Source organism: Rhinolophus sinicus, chromosome 18, assembly GCF_057876585.1.
Source record: "Rhinolophus sinicus isolate RSI-liver-muscle chromosome 18, RSI-T2T, whole genome shotgun sequence".
NCBI classification, from domain to species: domain Eukaryota; kingdom Metazoa; phylum Chordata; class Mammalia; order Chiroptera; family Rhinolophidae; genus Rhinolophus; species Rhinolophus sinicus.
The window spans coordinates 37,570,055-37,593,723 of record NC_142518.1 but is presented as its reverse complement, the minus strand read 5'-3'; the positions used below and the strand labels follow the sequence as shown (position 1 = coordinate 37,593,723).

Here is a 23,669-nt window from a genome sequence, read left to right as displayed (position 1 = left end):
GGTGGATGTCCCAGGAGGTGAGGTTTCTTTTTGTTTGTGCACGTATGTTCTATTTATTTAAATAATGGATCACCAAATATGTCCTCACCCATTCCTGGGACTTGTTAATATGTTGTCTTACCTGGAAAAAGGGACTTTGCAGATACATAGTAGGTAAACATCCTGAGACGGGGCGGTTATCCTGGGAGGGCCCATGGTCATCACAGGGGTCGTTAGAGGAGGGAGGCAAAGCCTTCAGGATCAGAAAAGACTAAGCGACCAGGACAGGGAGGGCCATGTGATGATGGAAGTGGAGTCACAAAAGGTGATGTGGCAGCAGAAGCAGAGGTTAGAGAGAGATCTGAAGCTAAAATGCTGAATCCTCTGATCTCTTTGTTGGCTGTGCCGCAGATGTCATGTCTGCCATCTGATGTATTTGCTGGGTGTATTTTTCAGCACGTGGAGTGTCTGACTTGATTGTGGATATGTGTTGCAGGATTTGAAGTCTCTGACCTGTTTATTTATTTTCTATGCTCCAGGATGCGAGGTCTCTGAGCTGTGTGGGGGCACATGACCAGGCTGCAAGGTCTCTAATCTTTTTGTCACGAGCCCTCTCATTTGTTCGGGAGCGTATTTCCCTATATGTAAAGACCGCCCTGTTTCCCTGTGAGATGTGCAGGTTTTGAGGTGTCTGATCTGTCAGTAGACATCCAATGATGTGAAGTCTTTGAGGAGTTTGTTGGTATAGCCCAATATGTGTGATTTTTCTGAGCTGTTTGTGGGTGTGTGTTCTAGAATGTGTCTTTCTCATTTGCCTGTGTATTTTGACAGTGGGAGGTCTCTGATCTGCTTATGGCTGTCTTCCCAGGATTTCATCTGATATGTTTCTGGGTGGGTGTCTCAGGATCTGTTATCTGCAGTCCTTTTGTGGGTGCAGTCCCCGACATGAGGTCTGATTTGTTTGTCATTGTATGTTCCAGGACGCAAGGTTTGTGAATGGTTTGTGGGTGTGTTTTGCAGGATTTTATGTCTGTGATCTATTTGAGGGTGTGTGTTCTAGGATGTGAGGTTTCTGATCTGTTTCAGTGCCTATTTCCCAGCATGTGAGGTCTGTAGACATTTTGTCACTGTATGTCCCAGGATGTGATATCTCTGATCTCTTCATGTGTATTGTCAAGTGTTTAAGGTCTCTGATTTGTTTCTTGCTGTTTATTCCAGCATGTGAAATCCCCAACTGTTTTTGGATATATGTCCCAGGGTATGTGGTCTTTGATCTGTTTGTGGGTCTCTAATCACTTTGTAGATGTACTTCCTAAGATTTTGAAGTGTATTTCCTAGAATGTGTATCTCGCTGGTCTTTTTTTTTTTTATGTATGTCGCAGGGTGGGCAGTATCTGATCCCTTTGCAGGTATACGTACGTCCCATGGAGTACGCTCTCTGCTGTTTTGCGGATGTCTTAGGATATGAGGTCTGTGCTGTGATTGTGGGTGTATTGTGCTAAGACCTGAGTACTCTGACCTCTTTTGGGGTTTATATCGTGGGATGAGAGGTCTTTCATCTAGTTCTGTGTGTATTTCCAGCTTGCAAGCTCTACTGTCTGTGGGTGTATGTCCAAGGGTGTGAAGTCTCTCATCGATTTGATGGTCTGTGTCCCAAGATGTCAGATTTGTTTGTGGGTGTACATCAGGATGTGTGATCCCTTGTAGTTGTATGTCTCAGGCTGTGATGGTCTGTTTTTTTGTATGTTTGTCAACAGTGTATGGTCTCGGATCTGTCTGTGGCTCTGTGTCCCAGGGGGCCAGGTTTTGACCTGTCTTTCTTTGTCCCAGCATGTGAGGTGTCTGAGGTGTTTTGGGTTTATGTCCCACACTTTGAGTCTCTGGTCTCTTTGTGGGTATAGATTTCAATATGTAAGGTCCCTGACCCATTCTTTGGTTTATTTCCCGGGATGTGAGTGCTCTGATCTGTTCATAGGTGTATGTCTCGGCATGTGAGGTATCTGATATTTTTATATGCATAGGTCACGGGGATTGAGATCTATGATCTGTTTGTGGGTATACGAGGTCTGACAAGTTCATGAACCTGTTGCAACGATGTTGCTAACCTTTTTTGATATCAGAGGAATTATCCCTTATGAATTTGTACCAACTGGACAAACAGTTAACCAAGTTTACTATCTGGAAGTGCTGAAAAGGATGCGTGAGAAAGTTAGATGACCTGAACTTTTCGCCAACAATTCATGACTCTTGCATCCCAACAATGCCCCAGCTCACAGGGCACTGTCTGTGAGGGAGTTTTTAGCCAGTAAACAAGTAACTGTATTGGAGCACCCTCCCTACTCACCTGACCTGGCCCCCAATGACTTCTTTCTTTACCCGAAAATAAAGGAAATATTGGAAGACATTTTGATGACATTCAGGACATCAAGGGTAATACGACGACAGCTCTGATAGCCAATCCAGAAAGAGTTCCAAAATTGCTTTGAAGGGTGGACTAGACACTGGCATCGGTGCATAGCTTCCCAAGGGGAGTACTTCGAAGGTGACCGTAGTGATATTCAGCAATGAGGTGTGTAGCACTTTTTCTACAATGAGTTCACGAACTTAATTGTCAGACCTCGTATGTCCCGAGGTGCTATTTCTCTGAAATATCTGTGGGTGTATATCTCAGCTTGTGTGGCTTTTGATATTTCTGTGCATATGTCACAGGATGTGAGGTCTATTCTTTTGGGGTGTGTATTTCCTAGAATTTGAATTCTCTGAGCTGTTTGTGTCTGTGTCCCTGGCTGCGAGGTACCCGATCTGTTTGTCGGTGTATGTCCAGGATGTAAGGTCCCTGATTTATTTGGGTGTGAATGTCCCACAGTTTGAGGTCTCTGAATTATTTGATATTATGCCTCCAGCATATTAATTCTCTGAATCATATTTTGGGATCTATACCCTAAGTCTCAGAAGAATTTATGAATCTTGGAATCAAGGGTTCTGAGCTTTTTCTGGTCTACATTCCAAGGGTGAGTTCACTGAGCTGTTTGGGTGACTGTCCTAGAATACGTGGTCCCTGAGCTCTTGGTTTGAGAGTTCCTTGACCTTTTTGGGATATATTTTCAGGTGTGAAGTCTCTTCCTCTTGGGAGGTCTCAGTCCCACGGTGTGAACTACCTGACTCATTAGGCATTTTGTTCCAGGGTCATGGTCTGTGAGCTCTCAATGGTGTGTGTGTGTGTGTGTGCGCGTGTGCACGCCAGTTAGTGAGTTTTCTGAGCTGTCTGGAGGTCTTTGTTCAGTGTGTGAAATCTCTCAGTGCTGTGGTGGTCTCTGTGCGGGGTATGCAGGGTATGGTGTATCTGAACTATTTAGAAGTCTCTCAGGTGTGAGGACCGATGTGTTAGAATGTCTGTGATCAGGGTGTCACAACTCTGAACAGTTTTGAGCCCATGTCCTAGGGAATGAGTTTTCTATGATGTTGTGGCTTTTGTCCTTGGGTGTGATTTTTCAGAGCAGTTTCAGGATCTGTTTCCCAAGTTCGACATCCTTCTGTTATTTCAGACCTCTGAAGTGCATCCGAGTGTGAGCTCTCTGGTGTCTGCATCCCTTAGTGTCGAGGTCCCTAACTATGAGCGTCTGTTTCCAGGGTTCGAGGTCTCTCAGTCATTTGGGGTTCTGTTACCAGTTTATGATGTCTCTTGGCTACTTGGGGGGTCTCGCTAACTTGGAGCATTTTGGTATTGTATGTCTGATGTGTGAGGTCTCTGGAAAACCTGTGAGTCTGCTTTTCAGGTCGTGAGGTTAATGAAGTCTCTGAGGGTGTCTGTCCCATAAAACGAGGCACGTGAGCTACGTAGGTATAGGCAGCCAGATGTGCTGTCTCTGAGCTGTTTTTGTGTCTGTCTCCCAGGTGAAAAGTTCTCTGAGCTGTTTGAGAGCCTATGTGCGTGACGTGAGGCTCTTAGCTGTGTGGGTCTTTGTTTCGGTTATCAGGTGTCTCTGCTGTTTGTGAAGACTTGACACGGAATGTGAGGTTTCCAGGCTGTTTGGTGATCTGTGTCCCTGAGTGTCAGATGTCTGGAATCTTTCTGGGTATGAGTACAAAGGGTGAGTTCCATGAACGGTTTTGAGGGCTGAGTCCCGGGTGTGATATTTCTGAATCATTTGGAGGTCTGTGTTTAGAGTGTGAAGAGGCTGAGTGGTTTGGGGACGTGAGCCTTGGCTGTGAAGTTTCTAAGCTGTTTGCAGTCTGCGTCCAGGATGTGTGATCTCAGAGATGTTTGGGGTCTGTATCACAGAGTATGAAGTCTCTAAACTATGTATAGGACTGGTGTCCAGATGGTCTCTGAGCACTTCGATGAATCAATGAGTGAGGCCTCTGAGCTGTTTGGGGATAAATCTCAATGTCTGAAGACTGTAAGCTATTTTTAGGACATCTATGCCCAGCACGAGAGCGTGAGGTCTCTGAGCTGCTTTAGGGCCTGTGTTTGTGTGGGACTTGGGGGCTCTTGCGTGTCATGTGCAGGGGCAGGTCTGAGCTTTCTGGTGGTCTGAAAAGAGGGTGTGAGGTCTCTGACTTGTTTGTCTAGGTTTCTCCCAGTGAGTTCTCTGAGAAATTAATGGGTCTCTATCCCTGGCTGTGAAGTCTCTGAGCATTGCGGGGGGGGGGGCGGTCTGTAGTCATAATTTCAGGTGTATTATAAAACGCAAGCTCTCTGAAGCATTGGGGTGTCCTACTCTGAACCATTTTGGGGTCTGTATCAAACTGTGAGGTCTCTGAGCTGTACATAGATGTTTCTCATGGTCAGAATTCTCTGAACAGGATCTGTTGCTGGGACATGAGATCTTGAAGCTCCTTGGGGTCTGTGGCCAAGACTTGAGGCTCTGAGTTTGTGGCACCACGTTCTAGAGAGTGAGACCTTTGGGATGTTTAGTGCTTGAGTTTCCAGGGTGTCTCTGAGCAATTTTGGGGGGTGTCCAGGGTGCAAGAGTTCAGAATCACAGGGATCTGTGTTTGGGCTGTGTCTGGGGTGTGATGTCTCGGCTGTTTGGAGATCTGTCGCAGGATGAAGGCTCCACATAACTGGGGTCGCAGTTTCCCTGGTTGTGAGGACTTTGAGATGTTTGTTCATTTCTATCCCAGGAAGTTCTCTGATGTGTTTGGGGTCTGTTTGAATCCCAGTGTAGGAGGCAGCACTTAGGTCTTGGAGCTCTTTCGGAGTGTAGGTCCCCTAGTTTCAGTGCAGCCTGGCAGTTACTCGGGGCCTGTATCCAGGTAAGAGACCTCTGAGCTGTACGATATGTACCCCAGATGGACCTGGGGTACCCAAGGTATATGATCTAGGAGTGGTTTGGAAGCCTCCGTCCTAGGTGACTCAGGTGTAGAGGTCTCTGAGCTGTTTAGGATTCTGTCACCTGGGTCAGGTCTTTGAAATCTTTGGCCATCTGCGTCACTGCATGTGAGGTCCCTGAGCAAAAACAAAGGGCCGAGGCAGGCTTACATTCAGGTTGAGGGATGATGAAAACAGGTATATTTGAAACGTCATCTCCTTGTTTTCCACTTTCTACCCTGGCACATACTAGGGGCTCAATAAATATTTGCAGAAAATATAAATATTATAAAAGCCGACTTCTCTTTGAATGGAGTAGGCAGGCTTTGGGTTCAAAGCCTTTAAGAGTGGGGAGGGTCCAGCTAGAATTGTATATTTCTGTATTTCCACTCTATTTACTTCTCAGGTTATTTTTGTTTATGGCAAATGATGATGGTTTATCCATTTGGACAGCAATGGTTTTCATTTGCTTTTTGATGGATGATGGTGCACGTGATACACTGTGTGGGGGGCTGTTCTAGTCAAATGGCTACAGTTTGAGGACCACGTCCCTGGGCACCCCAGCTCCCAGCCTCATTCCCCCAACCCCCCTCTACACGAGGTCTCAATGCCCACACTTTGGTTTGTTCAGTCAACAATTCATTTTATTGGTGCCCACCCCAGAATGGGTAGGGCCACAGAATTTACAAGAGGAGACTCAGATTCAGTCCATGCCTGAAAGTGAAATCTGGGGGTAGGGGGTACAGACACACAGACAGCCACACATCTGGCATCTGGTAGCAGGGCACAGTCTCACATAGGGTCACTGTGGGCACAGGTAGTCAGGGAAGGCTTCCTGGAGAAGACCTCACAGGGGAAGCAAGGGCCGAGGCAGCCATGAGAGCCTTCGCCTTCTGTACATCTGTGGGCAGGGAACTTTTGAGGCCCATGAACCCAAGGTGAATGCCAAGGGATGGGGGCCTAGAGCTGGCAGGCAGCAGGGCTTCCCTCACGGGTAAGCCCGCCCCACCCCCCATCCTTGGCCTGCACTTGGCCTTCTGCCACACAGGCCCTTTTCTGGGACCCACCACCAGAGTTTTCGAGGCTTCCCTGAGACAGTCCACGCAGACCAGGCTCTCCGCCCAGCCCGCGCCTGGCACCTCACTGCTCCCCGTCGCTACAGCTTTGTCCTAAGTGCTATCTACAGCATGGCTGGTCGTGCTTCCCACTCTGAACAGTCCCAGCAGCCCGCACCCCAGGCCAGGGTTCCCAGGACCCTCTGAGGTGCCCTAGGCGCCTTCTGTGCACCCCAAAGGCAGAGCTCAATCCCAGTCCACCTTAAGGGCTGGGATCTGGAGTGCCTTCCTTTCATTGGTCAGTGGCCCATGGGCGCCCACACCCCTTCCAGTGGGTGTCTACTTGTCAGATGCACAGCGGGCACGTGAACGTGAGCAGAAAGCAGCCTCAGTCCCTGGCCCCGGGGAGCCCCTTGCTTTCCTTAGCACAAAGTTTCTATGGCAGGGGAACCAAGAGGGCTGGGCAGCCGGGGCTCTGACGTCAGTCTGCCCTCGGGCGGCTTCTCCATTCTCGGGGCAGTAGGGAGAGGGCCCACAACAGACCGACCCCGAAAGCAGAATAAGCAGGTGCAAAACCAAGTATTTTTCTATTCTGGGGCTGGGTTGGGCTTGCCCCTTGTACCTCCTTCATGGGCCAGGGATCCCACCTGCAGAAAGTCCCGGTGCTGACAAATGACAGGGAGAGGGGATTCCCGGAGTGAGTCCTCACTACAGTCCCCTGGCCCGGGGCAGGTGGGGGTGGGTGGAGGCAGGCAGGAGGCCCTGGCAGTTGTTCCTCAACAGGAGGGGCGCAGTGGGTAGTAGGTGGGTGGAATGGGTGGCTTTAGGCCCCCACCGTCAGTCTGGCCTCAGACTTCGAAGGGCTAGAAGAGGTATTTGCGGCAGGATTCAGTCCCACACTTGCATTCAATACGGACCCGCTTCTTGGGGGAGCCGGGGAGCCCGGCCAGGCCAAAGTTGGAGTCCATGCGGGTGCTCTCCATGTCCACGGGGTCCACTGTGGAGTCACAGCCAGGGAGGGCGGGAGGGGGGAGGGGACTTGTTAGAAGGCCTAGGTGCAGTGTCCCGCTGCCCCTTTACCATGAGACCCAGGGAGCTTGGGGGCTGGGGGCAGGTCTGGGATCTGGGTCAGGAGGGGGTCATGGAGTTGGTGGCTTGGGGCTAGGGCAGGGCTCAGTACCAGAGGGTGTTCAAGTGTTAGGAAGATGGCCAGGGATTGGGGGTTGTGGGGGAAGCAGGGGGCTCAGGGAGAACGAGGAGGGTTGTGTCAGGCAGAGGTCCAGGAATAAAGGGTCACCTGGGCATCCAGAAGGGCATCTGAACTCTCCTGCCAAAGATCCCCCCTTGAGTGTCTCAGAGGTGGCTAGTTTGTCAAGTAGGGGACTGGTTGGAGGCCACAGGGTGTCCAGAGGCTTGGAATGAGGAAGGCCAAAGAGGGTTAGGAGCGGGGAGGGTGGGGGGACTGGGGAAATTCAGACAAGACTGGAGTCAAGAGAAGTGTCTTAACTCTCGAGCTAAATATCCTCCCCCAGGAGTCTTAGGAGAAGTTGGTACGAGTGTCTCAGGTTGGGGTCCAGAGGTTGGGAATGAAGGGACCTCCCCAAGGGGCGGGCAGGGTTCCAGGAGTCGAAATGGGAACGGGGAGTCAAAAAGAGCATCTTAAAGTTCCTCGGGGAGGGGTCCTCATGTCCCATGTCACTGTGTGCCCCTGCCCCCGGTCCCTTGCCCCCCCCACCTTGCATATTGTAATCAAATGTGAGCTCCTCGCCTGCCCGGATGGTTCTTGTGGCAAAGAAAGCGATGCGGGGAAGCCGCTCATCAAGGTTGTCTATGAAGACGTTGTACACCTGGAGGTTGGGGTCACACTGGGACAAAAAGAACAGCAGGAGGTTGAGTGAGGAGGGGCCCAGCCTGCTCCTCCCGCCCACCCGCCCGCCTGCGGGGTACCCACACTGTGGTTGACAAAGTGGGAGATGTTGCCATAATAGGCGGCATCCACGGTATACACGTCCTCCACGTAGTCCAGATCGAAGAGGTATGTGGCGCCCTGGCGGTCGTAGATCTGACCCCGACGCTCCGCCTCCTCTGAGGTAATGATCTGGGGAGGGGAATTGGCCAGGAAGGCTCAGGAAAGCCAGCAGGACAAGAACGAGGGAGCAGGGAGGCGCCCCACCCCTGCAGCCAGCTCAGCAGGGACGGCAGGCATGGGCACAGGGGCTGTCAGCCCTTCTTGGGGCCGGGCCTCAGCTGCCCACCACCCATCCCTCCTCGGGCCTCTGGATGGTCTGGAGGGTCTCCCAATAGTGGGGGGAGACTGGCCACAAGCTCCAGTAGGGACACAGACACCCCCTGCATCATGAGAGACCCAGCGGCGAGAGGAGAGTGGGGAAGAACGAGGCTGACTGATGGAGGGCAGGCGGGCCTGAGGCCCTGCAGCACCCAGCACAAGGGGAGGGCCTGCGGGCCATGCACACAGCAGTGGGCAGGACACGGAAACTGAGAAGGAAGGGCCCGGGGCTGGCAGGGAAAGGGAGAATGAAGGGGGCAGAGGCTCAGACAGGAGGCCAAAGGCAGAAAGTAAGAAACACAGACAGAAGCTTAACATGAAAGACCCAGGTTGGAGAGAAGACCAAGACCCCTTCGAGTCTCAGGTTGCAAGCAAGAGGCGAAGGCCAACAAGTCACAAAGAAGATGAAAGAGGAGAGAGGAGCTCGGGTGAGAACCCCTCCGTCAGCCCTGAGTCTGCGCAGTGCCAACAACTGGTATTGAAGACAGTAGGAAGCATCACCGCTGTCCTAGTGAGCACGCGGCTGCTCCGCCATCCCAGCCCTGACCTGTCCTTGCCCCCCAAATGCTGTCGCTCCGCTCCACACGTCACCCCAGCCCGTCCTGTCCCTCTTCTCCGTAGCTCATGGACCCCCTCAGACCCCCTAGAGCCAACCACAGCCTTCTGGTAACCCCCAAGTGTAGCAAGTGTGCCTGTGTCTGGGTGAGGGTCCCAGGGTACCCAAGACTGCCCACTTCTCAGCCTGGGGTCCCTCCAGACAAGGCGTAGCTAGTTCTCCATTCCCAGGTTCCTGCCTGCCCCTCAGACACGGGCAGACTCGCAAGAAATGCTTGTATTCTGCTGTGCCCAGCGACCTGTGCTCTGTGCAGCTGTGGTCCTGTGGGCACCTCGGACACTCGCCCCTCCCTCACCCCGGCTTTTGGCTCTCTCCCTTCACTGAAGACCCACGGCACATCACCAGCCCCCTGCCAGACACTGGGTCCGCCCCACTGGCCACCTTCCTTGCTCACCCTCGTGCCAGCCAGTGGCCACGCTCTTCCTACTTTTAAATCTGTCCCCGTCTGTCTTGACCAACCTCCATCTGTGCCAGTCGGAATGGCCAAGCTAGAGTCCTGTCTCCTGCCTGCCTCTTAGACCGTCACCTGCAGCCTCCGCTCCCTGCCGGATACTGATCAACAACACCTTTAGAAGACCCTCGGGTCGCTCTGCTCACTGACCCACACTCCAGCTCTTCCCTCAGAAACCTGGCTCCCTTACACCCCAAATATTTACTCGTTCACTCATTCATTCAGTGGCTTTAGATGAGGCTTACCCTGTGTCTGGTCCCAGCACTCAAGAATCAGAGTCTGCTGGGCGGACATGGGAACCAAACTTGGCCCTGGCCCTCGGGGGTCAGTTTAGTAGGAGAGTCACAGGGACCAAGCTGAATCCTGTCCCTCACGGGTCAGTCTGGTGACAGAGAGGGACTCAGGCACCCCCAGTGCTTAGTTTGGGAGGCAATGGAAACGAGACACCTCTAACGCAAGCTGCAGATCATAAAAGGGCTTTGACACCGAGCTGAAGAGTGAGGACTCTCCTAAGGGACAGCAGCGTTCTGAGGAGAAGGTCAAGGCCTGCTTCGTTCCACCTCCCGGAGAGCGCATTCCTCCTGCGGCTCAGCTGCAGCAGACGCCCCTTCTCTGTAGTGTTCCCAAACCTCCCATTCGCTACCTACCCACTGCAGCTGCTCTGAAGCCCTGGGGTCAAAGGGCAGCCCCCACTGGGCTCAGGAGCCTACTGGGTAGAGTCTGACCCAACTGTTTCCTTTCAGCCCCTCCCCAACCCGAGGGAATGCCCCCAGCCTCCCCAGTCCGCTCTTCTGGCTGTTCTGCCCCTGCCTGCTCTGCATCTCACCAAGAGGGAGTCGCACTGCACGCCCTCCCGGCACAAACCATCCCTTCTCTCTGCGGTTAGTCCCGCTCTGTAGGGCTGGGCCACCCTGAGAACGGGAGGGCAAATCAGTCCATGCCCCCCTCCCCGCCCTCTAGCAGCTCTCCCCAGTGACTGGAGGACATGGGCTATGAGTTGGCAGCTTGGAAAGGGTGCTGACATGAATGGGAATCAGAAGATTCAAAGGCCTGTTGCTGCTCTGCCTCCTCCTGGATATGAGATCCTGAATGTTCTCTCCCTGTGCCTGTTTCCTCAGCCAAAAACAACAGAAAACAAAACCCCACCAGGTCTGGTAGGGCACTAGTTTTAGACAATTGTTTTTTTTGTTTGTTTTTGTTTTGTTTCCCACTTGACTAGCTTAATGGCTCTGAGCACTTTACTATACCACTCTGGGCCTCAATTTTCTCATCTGTAGAATGGGGATGACAATGGCAACAATCCTAGCCTGATGGGCTGTTAAGATTCAGCGAGGGGGGTGGACAGGTGGCTCAGTTGGTTTGAGCGTGAGCTCTGGGCAATGGGGCTGCCGGTTTGATTCCCACATGAGCCAGCGAGCTGCACCCTCCACAACTAGAATGAAGTCAGTGAGCTGCCGCTCAGCTCCTGGGTGGCCAGATGGCTCAGTTGCTTGGAACGCGGGCTCTCAACCACAAGGTTGACGATTCGATTCCTCAACTGCTGCAAAGGATGGTGGGCTGTGCCCCCTGCAACTAACAACGGCAACTGGACCTGGAGCTGAGCTGCGTCCTCCACAACTAAGATTGAAAGGACAACAACTTGACTTGGAAAAGTCCTGGAAGTACACACCGTTCCCCAATAAAATCTTAAAAAAAAAAAAAAGGATTCAGCAAGATCAGGGATGTGAAAGGTGTTTCTGGTTTGGTTTTAGTTCAGACACCAAGCAGTGTTAGGCGGGGTTGAGTCCTGTATCTTGTCAAAATCTAAGATGCTCCCTTATTTTATGGGCCCTTTCCCAAGACAGGAAAAACTGCTGCTGATTAAATGATGATACGCCATCATTTAATTAAACAAATGGAGACTCACCGTCACTTCGGAGTTGTTAAAATACAAAGAAAATGCATGTTTAGAATGGATAAAACAGGCTACTGTTCTCTGTTGGGTGAGGATGGGGATGTTTTGAGGGCAGGTGCAAAGATGCAAAGGAGAGGAAGGGCGGCTCAGGTGGCGGGGCTGTCCATGCAGAGATGGAGGCAGCAAAGAACAGTGTCCAGGCTGCGAAACGACAGTGTGGGGAACAGGGATGGGGCATGTGCCCTCCATGATGTAACACCAACTAGGGTTTGGGACAGCACCACGTAATTAATATTTCTGCAATGAAACTTATGAACATTCACACCAAGTGGGATAAAAAAGCCTATGAATGGGTCCATATCAGGCCCAGTTAGGTTTTATAGCCAGATGGGTTACAAAAATTTGTTATCTGAATTTTGGGATGTAATGGCTAACATTTATTGAAGACTTACTATATACTGAACACTTTTTAAGTGCTTCACACACGACAATTCATTTAGTTCTTGTAACAAGTGTATGAGATGGGTGCCACCGTGTTTCCCCGAGAATAAGCCCTAGCTGGACAATGAGCTGTAATGCGTCTTTTGCAGCAAGAATTCTTATAAGGCCCAGTATATTATATCATATTACATTGTATTTACTATATTGTATTATATTATATATTATAGAACCAGTCTTATAGCAAAATAAGACCGGGTCTTATATTAATTTTTGTTCCAAAAGACACATTGGAGCTGATTGTCCGGCTAGGTCTTATTTTCGGGGAAACACGGTATTGTCATTCCCATTCCACAGATTAGGCAACTGAGACACCAGGAAGTGAAGTGACTACTGATGAGTGGTGGAACTGGGGTTCAACCTTGGGCAGCCAGGCCCCGGGTTCCACCTCCTGCCCACTTTGCTGTGCTGCCTGCTCACGGGGGATACAGGAAGATGAGTTGTCTCTGGCAGGGTTTGGGGGCCTCTGTTGCCATCAGGAGGCTCCACAGGTCTAAGGGTGTTGGAGGGGGGTCTGGAAGTTGCTGAATGTGGCATCAGGCCAAGAAATAGCTCAGAGAGAATGTGGACAGTGGGAAGAGTGAAGACAGGGAGCCAGAGGGTCTCTGGAAATCCCAATGGTCACAGCATAGAGGAGTAAGGACACTAGGGAAGAGCAGCCAGGAAAGTTCCCAGCCCAGGGGACTCGGGGGTGCCTGGAGGCTGCACTCTTCCTTCTCCTCCCGTCAGGACAGTAGAATGAGGTTGGAGATTCTACCTGCCCTGGACTTCCTCTAGGACTGTCAGGCTCGTGTGGGGTCGGGACACCTCCTCCTCCAGACAGTCAGGGGCTCTGGAGTACACACATGCACTCCTCCAGACGGGTGACACCCCTCTGGGATGTTAACACCTCCTCTCCATTGTCAATGTCCCTCTGAGGTCAGGACACTGAGCGTGTGGACGATTCCTCCAGGCTGTCAGAGCCCTGATCTCCTTGACTGTCCAATCCCTCTGGGCTACACACACTTCTTGCTCCTGACTGTCAGGGTGGTGTGGATGTGGACACTTCCTAAGCCAGACCAGCAGGGTCCTCTGGAGAGTGGAGAGCTTGCTCTCCCCAAGATCACTCTGGGATGTGGACACATCTCCCTGCAATGTCCTGATCCCGCTGAGATGGGGCCACCTCCTCCTCCTTCCAGATTGTGAGGTCCTATGACGTATGGATATTTCCTCCACCAGACCACCAGGAGTATCTGGGGTATGGACACGGCCTCACCCAGACTGCCAGGCTCCTCTGCAGTGTGGACTGCTCTGCCTCTAGACCAGGAGTGTCCAAACTTTTTTCAACATTTTTTACCAAGGGCCATATTCAGTAAAATACACAAAGAGCCAGGCCACTCACTCGAGGAGAAGTACGTAATGCCTCACCTGGTTTATTTAAGTAAACTAAATATATTTTTGGAATTTGCTGCGGGCCAATTAACAATGGATTGCGGGCCACAGTTGGCCCGCGGGTCACAGTTTGGACACCCCTGGTCTAGACTGTCTCTTCCCCAGGGGGCTCCGAACAACCCTCTCTACTTTAGAGTTTGTCCGAGCGAGAGTCTCGCCTCTCTGTCAGTGTAATTACTACAGCGTGGACATCCCCAGGCCAATTTCTGTCACTTCCTAACCATAGCAAGCCCTAAGAGATCTGCGGAAATATGGAGCAATTTGGGGTTGTCACCATGACAGGGCATACTCATGGATTTACGTGGTCCAGGAATGTTAAAGGTTCCCCAATACATGAGAGGGTCCTGCCTAACAAAGAACTGCCCGACCCCAAATGCCCACTGCCTTCCACCTTAGCATGTGAGACTTGCCATTGCAGACACTTGCTATTCACTCAAACCCCGTTTGTTTTCCATCTGGGCACACGGCTACATCTCACTTCCCAGCCTCCCCTGCACTGAGAGGTAAGGCCAGTGACTCAGATCCAGCCATATGGGCAGAAGTGAGGTACGTTGTGTCCAGGCCTGGCCCATTAGAAACGTGCCCTTCTCCCCCACTCTCGGCCCATGCTCCAGGCCAAGCTGAGGAGCAGAGGCAGTTCTGAGGCTCCCAGGCGTGGCAAAGGCACAGGAGGGACAGCCTGGGTGGCCGTGCGGCTGTGTGGAAGGACAGCGGTCAAACACCCGTGGCAGGCTGTGACAGGAACAGACTTGTCATGTGAAAGCCACTAAGGTTTGCGGTTTGTGAGGTACAGCAGCTAGACCGCCTCAGACAGCTGGCCTTTCCCCCGTGTCCACAAGTCTAAGGAGGAAGCAGCCAACGTCCGCAAGTCATGTCTGTGTCCTACCCCAGACTATTCCTTTGTGCAGATTAATAAAAGGTGCTCCTTCCAGGCAGACACTGCTTAGCAATAATCTGGACCCTTGTAAAAGGAGAAGAGGAAGTGCCTTTTCAGGTGACAAAACCCTGTGCAGACCACACTGCCCATTAAAAGGAACGCTGCCTGCATTTTCGCTCCCACTCTCCTCTTTGCTAGGTATCCTCATGAAGTCAACCCAGTCCAGAAGTGTTTCCACGTGCATTTAACTCCCAGCTTGGAACCCGCTGCCCTGCCAGGGTATCCCTAGCACTTATGTTAAACACCCCCCAACACCCTTCCCCCAGGGACAGCGGGGAAGCTGCAGGCACACAGTGAGGAGAGCCGGGCACACACACGGGGGAACACACGGCCCTGTCTCCCTACCTCTCCCACGTACTCCATGACGAAGCTGTTCTTGCGGATCTTCTCCAGCGTGCGGACGCCCCAGCCACGCCCATCATCCGTGCGGAAGATGCAGAGGTCGTAGCGGATGCCCTTCTGCACCACGCGGTTGGGGCATTCATACCCGCAGCTGCAGCGGGAGTTGCACTCGTAGATGGGCAGCCCGGCTCGCAGCCGCACCTGGCCCTGGTCATTGTAGGCAAACTTATGCAGCGATGCCCCAGGGCAGCAGCCTCCAACAGGTGCCCACAGACAGTCCTGGCACTCGCAGCCCACGGCCACCTGGTTGAGGGTGATGCCCTCCCCAACACGGTACTCGTTGATGTACACAAAGGCCCGTGGGGGGCCATCCAGGTCCACCTCGTTCTCCACGGTGATGCGTCCCAGGTGGTTGCGCTTGGCATTGAGCTCCTGCTCCCAGCGCCGGAGCGCCCGCCTCTGCTTGGCCTTTTGCACCAGGTAGTTGGCCAAGCTTGGGTCCAGGTGCCGGGGTGGCTTTGACCGGTGGTGCCGCCGGAGCAGCTCTCGTTCTAAGTCCTTGTGGAACTGCTTGAGAATGCGCACACACTTGAGGTTCTGCCGTGGCTCCCAGGTGCTCTCTGACTCTGGGTAGCCACGCCATTTTACCAGGTAATACTCCTGTTCCTGTTGGTGGGGGCAGGGGGGTGGGGGCACCATAAGTGGCGAGACCCTTGGGCCATCCCAAAGCCAGTGGATGACACCCAAACCACTCCCCACCCTTGCCTGGAATGACTTCATGCAGTGGGTAAAAAGCACGCAATAAAGTCAGGATCGCTAGGTTCAAATCCTGCTCTCCTTACCGTCTAAATGCCAACTTTTAATTTAATCTCCCAAACTACTCCCTGCTCTGTTTTCCCCATCATCAGCTCCTTCTTTCTAACTGTTCAGGCCTCAGGTCTTGGAGTCATTCTTGATTCCTTTTTCTCACTCCACACTTATCTACCCTCAGCAAATCCTGTCAGCCCCACCTTCAGACTCCATCCAGAATCGGACCACTTTCAACCGTCCTCGCTGGCCTGGACTTGGGCAGTCGCCTCCCCACTGGTACCCCTGCTTCCACCCTTGCCCCTATAGTCTGTTCTCTACAAAGCAGCCAGAGGGACCTTTTCTTCCTGAGAGGCAGCTATAGAATAGTTTAACTACAAAGTTGCTAGCTAGTAACTACACAGTAACTAGTTACAAATTCTGAACCTGCCACTCCCGAACTGTGTGGCCTTGGGCAAGTTATTTAACTTTGCTGGGCCTTAGTTTCCTCATATGTAAATAAGGAAAAAAAGTTAACATTTTTCTAGCATTCATTATGTAGCACATACTGTTCTAAGCAACTTACATGTATTATTAACGAATTTAAGCCTCACCATTCTAGACGAGGCAGATACTACTAAGCAGCCCCATTTACAGATGAGGAAAATGAAGTACAGAGAGTTTAGGCAAGAATACCGGGGCTGCACGGCCAGGATTTGAACCCAAGCCTGCTGGCTCCAGTCTGTTCTCTTAACTATCTTGCTATTACCCCTTCTGGCCACGATAACAGTTCCCATTTCAGTGTTGCTGGGGAAATTAAATGAGTTTCTGAGAGGAAGTGCCTGGCACTCTGAAAGTGCTCAAGAACCGTTAGCTATCCTCATCTCCACTCCTCAGCTCAGCAGCTCAATCTTTGCAGTTGGTTTGTATTCTTAGGGAGGTAGGAGGGGAGACTGATTTGGAGATTCATCCTGGCTCCTGCCTCCCTCAGAAAGCCACGTAGTTTCCCCACCAGTAAGGTGAGGATGAGAAGAGAGCCTACTAATCCTATTTTTTTAAGATCAGAGGAGAAAAGGGTACTAGACTTAGCAGAGGGATCACTTCATAAATTATATAAATGCCTAACCACCGCGTTGTACACTTGGAAGTAATATAAAATAATATTGAATGTCAACTATAAATAAAAATATATACATATGTATAGTCCCAGGATATAAAGTACAGCATACGGGATATTGTCAATGGTATTGTAATAGCTATGTACAGTGTCAAGATGGGTAGTAGACTTGTTGGGGTTATCACTATATAAGGGGTGTAGATGTCTAATCACTATGTTGTTTTATACACCGGAAACTAAGATAGATAGAGAAAATTCCCTTCGGAAACAGATGTAGGCAGTGGGGGTTAAGGGGGCAGGAAGCCAGCTTCCTTGAGACACCCCCAGCCCCAGCCATGGTCACCCCAGACTCACGCGGATCTTCTTGTAATCGCACAGGTACTCGACTTCAAAGTCATAGAAATTCCTCTTGGAGATGCCGAGAGCAGGGCAGGAGAGCTTGGCCAAACGGCACAGGTCCTGTAGCTGATTCCAAGAAGACTTGCAACACACACTACAGCCTAAAACAAGGGGGCCAGAAGAACAATTACTGGGCATCCTGGCGAGCCCAGGGGTCAAAGAGTACCCCAAATCCTTCCTGGCACTTCCAAAGGACGGCCTCAGAGTCAGTGAAATTTAATCCACAGGCCTTCCCAATGCTAAGACCTTTATACTACAAAAATGTGTCACTACCTTCAACCGCAAGGCTCACTGTCCAAGGCTACTCCTGGTGGCAGACCTCAAAGTAGGACCTGCTGCATGGATTGTCCTAAAGGAATTTATTCCCAGAGCTTCCAACTCCCTCTATACCATTCCTAAACCTGCCTGAAAACCTGCCTAACGTTCAGGACCTAATCCTCCTCCTCCACACTGTGCAAAAGAAACACCTCTCCACCCCCTCAGTAGGGTGCAGTGCCCCAAGGGCCTAGATGGGATGGGGTTAAAACCTCCAGGGCACCAAACATACGGGAAAGACTGGTCCACAATCCGTGAGGCCAGATGTGTTTTGAAATTGTTTTTTTTTTCTTTTTTTTCACAAGTGCAGTTCAGGTATTTCCCATATATTACCTAACACCCTCAGTGTGGTCAGGGGCTTCAAGCCATAATCAAGTACTTTAATAATTCTGAAGCAAGAGTCTGAATTTTCACATTAAATAGGAGAAATAAAGATGCTAGATAGCCGCACTGAATAGTTCCACCTTACAGTCTAGTTTTTCCACTAAATGGTGCCAAACTTTAGTTTTCAATGCTTTTTAGATTTCAGAATTATGAATAAGAGATTGTGGAGTGGTATCAGATTACAGGAAGCCTCCTTAAAGATTAGTCCTGGTGCCTTAAACCCACACGGTATATTTTTTCACATTACATTTTGACTTTCTCTGTCTCATCCACATTTCTGTGAAGGGTAAAGCTTGCCCAAAGGAATTCAGAAACAGGCAAAACATTAATAGGTTAGGGACAATAATGCTTTTAATTATACCTGGAATATTTCTGGGGCTACCAAAAATTTTCAAGACAGATTTTTTGTTTAAAGCCTTCTGATTCAAAGATTCAAGGCACATTCTTAATGTGCTTTAGAAGCCATTTTATCAGATCATTTCACAGAACACTTATTCCAAATGTAGTCAGTCCTCATCCTGTTAGTATTTTCTACCTCCCATTACAAAAATCAAACATTTAAACTCATGACGAAATGCTCTAGATGTCAATCTAAAAATGTACAAGAGCTTTGCAAAATTATTTTGTGTGCACTCCCCCCACACAGAGGCAGGCCTAGTGGAGATTCGGCCTGTGCCCACGCTTTCCTCTCTCTGTGACGTCTCTCCCTTTCAACCCCCTTAACTTACATTTGAAACCCCATTAAAGTGGTCCCAGCTCACATCTCCAGCTGCTGGTGCCCCACTGACCACAGGTGGACTCTCCTACCCCGCAGAGGTCCCCATCACACTTGTGGAACCCATTATTCCCGCAGCTTTCCTCACCCAGAGGAGCCCACCCCCCAACATACTGAGAAAGTCACCCCTTTTCCCCTGCACACGAGGGAGTCCAGCTCTCCCATTCAGGAAGCCCCCTGCCCATCTTCCTGGGGGAGTCCTCTCTACTGTAGACCCTTCCCCCATCAGGCTGAGAGTAAATACTCTCCCCCCCAAGATTCCCCTGTCCCCCCACTCTGAAAATAAGGTCCGTCCCCTTCCGGCGTCTCGCGTGGACACCAAGCGGGTAACGGTCACCGACGGCTGATTTTCCCGCGCGCGGGCGCGGCCTTCCCTACAAGCCCCCGCGCGTGCGCGCGCCGTCCGGTCGCGATGTGAGGCGCGCGCCCCCTTCCCGAGTCCCTACTTCATCCCGCGCCCACCGCCTTCCGAAGCACGCGCCCCCTCCCCTCAGCCCCGCCCAGCCCCGCGCGCGCCAGGCCCGCGCTCCCAGAGCCCCAGCCTTTCGGCGCCGGGCTTTCAGATCCGTGGCTTCGGACGCCAGGGCCCCGAGCCGGCGACGCGACCCCTCCAGCCCACCCGGTCCGGCCACCGGGCCCGCGCCGCTGCCACCACTGCTTCACCTTTTAAATTTTCCGCCATCTTTCCCCACGGCTAACGACATTCGGGCCTAACCGGCCTCGCGAGAAGAGAGCTCGCGCGGGCGTGGCCGAGAACGCTCAGCCTATTGGCCGTGCCGTACGGCAAGCAGCGCCCCCGCGGACCAACCGGCAAGCCGTGACCGGACCCCTCCCGCCACTCTGCTCGGTCTCGAAGGCGGGTGCTCGCCGGCGTTTTCCCAGCGTGCGTCTGGGCGGTCGCGGCGGCGGAGGTTGCTGGAGGCCCTGACTGTCCACCAGCTTGTCTGTCACACTGTCAGCCAATCCCGTTGTCAGTCAGCCAGACGTGGGGGGGATCCTCTGTTCTGTCAGAATCCCAGTTACCACCGTCAGGCAGCCCGTCACCACATTTTAACCCCGAGCAGGCCGTGACTCTCCTCCCGGGTGAACTATGGCCCCAGACTGCTCCTCAGTCTCAAATCAGCCCCGACTTAAATCACACAATGGGTCAGTCATCACAACTGTCTAGTCAGACCCCGCCCCCTTTCATACCGTCAGTCACCAGCAGCAGCCATCCGTGCTCTCGGGCCAGCGGCAAGTCCTTTGAGGCCGACATACAGTGCTTACTAACAACTACACTGCTAGTCAGCCACTCTGTCATTGCCTAAGATTGTGTCTTCTTCACAGTGGCAGTCACTCAAGCATCAGTCTCTCCGTCTATCCTTGCCTGGCATCTGCTCTGAATCCCCCTGGGGAAGTTATCTCACACCCGGCTCAGGCAGCCCTAACCACCAGCCATGCCTGCAGGCAGGCTGCGATTAGGTCTGACCAGACTGGCTGGCATTGTCAGCATCTCATGTAGCTCTGTCAGGCAGTCACACTATCCACTGTTAGTTGTCTATGACTGTTATTCTCCCCTTGTTCCCACTATGATCAGGCAGTGATTCCCTCAGAGAAAATAGTCACAGCAAACTAAAGGTAACGTTAAGCCTCCACACCACCTGTCAGTGGGTCAGCAGTCTGTACTTTCTCAGGGAGGCATGCCCTCCATTGGACAGTCAGTATCCTCTGACCCATCCGGGCAGTTGTGATTCTAACCTCATACAGCCATCGAGTCAGGCAGCTACGCTGATCTTTCTGTTGGTCAGCCAGCCTGTGACTCATTCAGTCTGCCCCTCATCATATTGTCCATCAGTCAGGTAGCCATTCTCAACGACTGAGTACTTGGTCTGTCAAGCGTGCTGTGATTTGGTCAGGGCGGATAGTCAGTCACCAGAGACAGGTGCCTATCAGACAGCCACGGACCTGTCCATCATTCAGCCTGAAATCCCCTCAGGATAGCCCTCCTTTACACATTGCCAGCCAGCCTAACATCCAGAAACTCCCTTGGGCGGGGTGTGATTCCTAGCAGTAATCTTCCATTCCCAGCGTCCCACCACCCAGGTGGGCAACAACACCATGGGTCAGCAGTCAGCCAGCATGTCAGTCCCTCAGGAAACTTCCTGTCTTCTACACTGTTGGACCACCAGCCCCAGGCAGTCCAAGGCAGGCTGTAATTCAGTTAGATATTCAGTACCGCACAGCATAGGGAAACCACACTGTCAGTTCCTCAAACTGCCCCTCTCCCTGTTGGCCCACAAGTTATGTGGTCAACCAAATGATTATACAGTTAACCAAAAGTTATTCTGTCTGCCTGCCAGTCCAGCTGTGAGCTGCTTGGAGAAACGGAAGGTTCCATCAGCCCCTGCTTGCCATGAATGGAACGGTCAACAGCGTAAGTCCCACCATGGATTCCCCTTCCCTCCTTTATTCCTCCTAGAAGAGAGTCAGATGCCTGTCGTCAAATGCCCCTAGTCTTTTCAGACAGGCAGGACCCTCCCACTCTGAGGAGTCCAGGAGGCCTGCCCAACCCATGAGAATGGTTCAAAGCATGACCTCTTTCTCTCTGAATCTGGAGAGGTGATGTGGGGGTCTTTGGGGAGCATTCCCTTGGACCTCCCCCAAATAGTATAAGAATATCGCATAAATGCCTAGCTTCTGGTAGCCCCACGACCTGGGTTCAAATCCCGGCTCTACCATTTACTAAATTGTGTGACCTTAGGTAGTTTCTTCATCTTCAAAACCTCAGATGAGTGACCTTGGAGTGGGTATCTCCTGCTAACCTGGTAAATGAATCTTTCAAAAAGACTAGCACCTTTTCAGTATACCTCAAAAGAGGCCACACTGTAATTACTGTGTCCTACTCCCTGCCATGTGTCTGTTTGTTCTGTGTTAATTACTGCCTAGTATATATATTTCCTTGCCCAGTGCTGGGGCCAATACGGGGTTTCATTCATTACATGCCACACAAATTTGACCTATTTTTGTTGTAAATTTCATATTGGAGTATAGCACACATACAGAGAGTACACAGACCATGTGTGACCAGTGAAGTGACACCAGGTCTGTGCCTTTTACCCCAGGTCTGTGCCTGCTCTGTGTCTTTTCAGCAGCAAACATACATGTGGAACCAGAATGCAGGTTAAGGAACGTCATCGCCAGCCAGAGCACCAGAAGCATTATTTTTTTTTTTTTAACATCTCTAAAATCAGGCTGCATCTCTCATGCACTGGTGTGCCATAATCTAGTTGGCAGTACTTTTTGTCTTTCTTAGTGATACAGAAAATAATGGTGCATTTTATAATCAGTGGTGACTCAGGATCAGTGACACCCAGGAATAACAACAGCAGCAGCAACTAATGTTTATACGTAGATGCCTACAAGGAGCCAGGCACTTAGCAGATACCATCTATTTTCATTCTGGCCACAGCTGGTGAAGTAAGTTTTTCTATCCTCATTTTAAGGACTGAGGAAACTGAGACCCAGAGAGGTCAAGCAACTTGCCCACAGTCAATTCTTTTACCCCAGGTCTGTGCCTGCTCTAGCTGGTGCTCCTGGGGACTCAGAAGTTGTGTGCTGTAAAGTTTTCTAGGACAAAGCCTGCCTAAGGGGTCCTCGAACACTGATTTCTAGGGCTTTGCCAGGAGGGTGGGGGTGGGGGTAAGTGATATGACAAGACCTTCCTAGACTCCATGCTCACCTTGGAGACTTGGATGGGATGGGTGGGAAGTTGAATGGAGGGTGAGGAATAATGAAAGAATTAAAGGGAACCTGAGACTCCCTCCTTCTCCAGCTTCCCCAGCTTTGGGGGAATTCTTATGGGGCAAAGCCACATCTCCGACCTCACCACCCCAGCTGCCCCCACCACCTGGCTTTTTCTTTTTTTCTCCTAACCCCCCAACCCGCACCTTCCATCTCGCAGATGGAAGAAGCCTGCCCTCTCTGGATTCCTCCTCACCTTTATCTTTCTCCCCTCTCACCTCCTCCTCCTCTAAAGTTAGGCTACCTGAGATCTTCAATCCGCCAGGTTCAGAAATGGGAAGGAGTAGGCACCGCGACCCTAGGTTTTAATGTACAGGAGTTTGTCATTACTCCCTTGGAAATAGCTTTCAACACCAGGGACAGTTTTGAGTTGCTCCTTTTTTTTCTGGAGAGCAAGTCCTGGAGGAGGAGAAGGGGAGACCGAATGGGATCCAAGATGGAAATCGGTTACATATTGTTACCCCCATTGTATAGATGAGGCTCAGAGGTGAGGCATCTTCCCTGGGTTCTAGAGCAGGTCTGTCTGATTAGTAAGTCTTTGCCTCTTCCATTGTCATTGACCAAGACTTGGTTTGCACTGGGGACTGGGCAGAACCAAATTTTAATATTGAGAGGGGGATTCTGCCCATCAGGATCCTGGGTGAGTTGTTATGTACTTGGAGAGTGGGGAAGTCTGACCATCTAGTACTCTCTTGATCTAGTACTGTGTTGATTAAATGGTTTTTAAAAAATATGTAAGTGAATGAAAAAATAACTCTCACTCATTCACCACAACTGGCTCATGCCGACCTTTTCCCCACCTCAGGGCCTTTGCACTAGCTGTTCCCTGTGTCTGGAATGCCCTTCCCCCAAATATTCCCCTAGTTGACTCCTCTCTCTTTAGGTCCAGCATAACTATTACTCCTCCACCTGGCTTTCCCTGAGCACTGTTATCTAAATGTCATTTCTCCTCAGCATGTAGTACTTATGATCTGCAATTATCTTTGGTTTCCATCTGATTCTTTCTTTCTTTTTTCTGTCTCCTCCCCTAGAATGTCCATCCCCAGAATGTTGGTCCCACTAGGGCAAGAATTTTAGTCAATTTTTTTCCAATGCTTTATCCCCAGTCTCTAAAGTAGTGCCTGGGAATAAATGCTTATTGAAAGAAAGAAGGACAGAAGGAAACAAAGGCTAAATGACTGAGAGAACAAATGAATGAATGGATTGTATACGTGTATGGCTAAGTAAATGAAATGGGATAGATGAGTAAAAGGGACCTTGGGCGAAAAGGACCCCAAATTCCTACATTTGGAATGTATACAAACTGAGA

At 51.1% G+C, this 23,669-nt stretch overlaps 1 protein-coding gene across 3 annotated transcripts; it reads right to left on the bottom strand.

The window, feature by feature from the left end:
- Positions 1–5,915: 5,915 nt before the first annotated feature.
- Positions 5,916–19,999, bottom strand: SUV39H1 (SUV39H1 histone lysine methyltransferase). 3 transcript variants are annotated; one of them, XR_016019911.1, is made up of 7 exons: positions 19,772–19,999; positions 17,062–17,207; positions 14,808–15,470; positions 8,300–8,446; positions 8,084–8,213; positions 7,646–7,760; positions 7,210–7,345 (listed from the first exon to the last, which is right to left on the bottom strand). XR_016019911.1 is itself a non-coding variant. In XM_074323550.2 (6 exons), exons 1-6 carry the CDS (start codon positions 19,878–19,880, stop codon positions 7,212–7,214), a joined length of 1,329 nt encoding a protein of 442 aa, XP_074179651.1. In that variant the 5' UTR covers positions 19,881–19,988; the 3' UTR covers positions 5,916–7,211. The 3 variants fall into 3 exon arrangements, 2 of the variants coding, with proteins under 2 accessions (XP_074179651.1, XP_019569911.1); XM_074323550.2 differs by lacking the exon at positions 7,646–7,760 and having other exon boundaries at positions 5,916–7,345; positions 19,772–19,988; XM_019714352.3 differs by lacking the exons at positions 7,646–7,760; positions 19,772–19,999 and adding an exon at positions 19,244–19,634 and having other exon boundaries at positions 5,916–7,345.
- Positions 20,000–23,669: the final 3,670 nt, after the last annotated feature.

Bases quoted from the DNA above. Each gene is read 5' to 3' on its own strand.
- SUV39H1 (XM_074323550.2), bottom strand. From the start codon at position 19,880: ATGACAGAGTGGCTGACTAGCAGTGTAGTTGTTAGTAAGCACTGTATG. The intron at 8,447-14,807 runs GTAGGGAGACAG...TCCCCTCCCCAG, and splicing joins TCATGGAGTACGTGGGAGAG to ATCATTACCTCAGAGGAGGC. The intron at 8,214-8,299 runs GTGGGTACCCCG...TTTTTGTCCCAG, and splicing joins CCCACTTTGTCAACCACAGT to TGTGACCCCAACCTCCAGGT.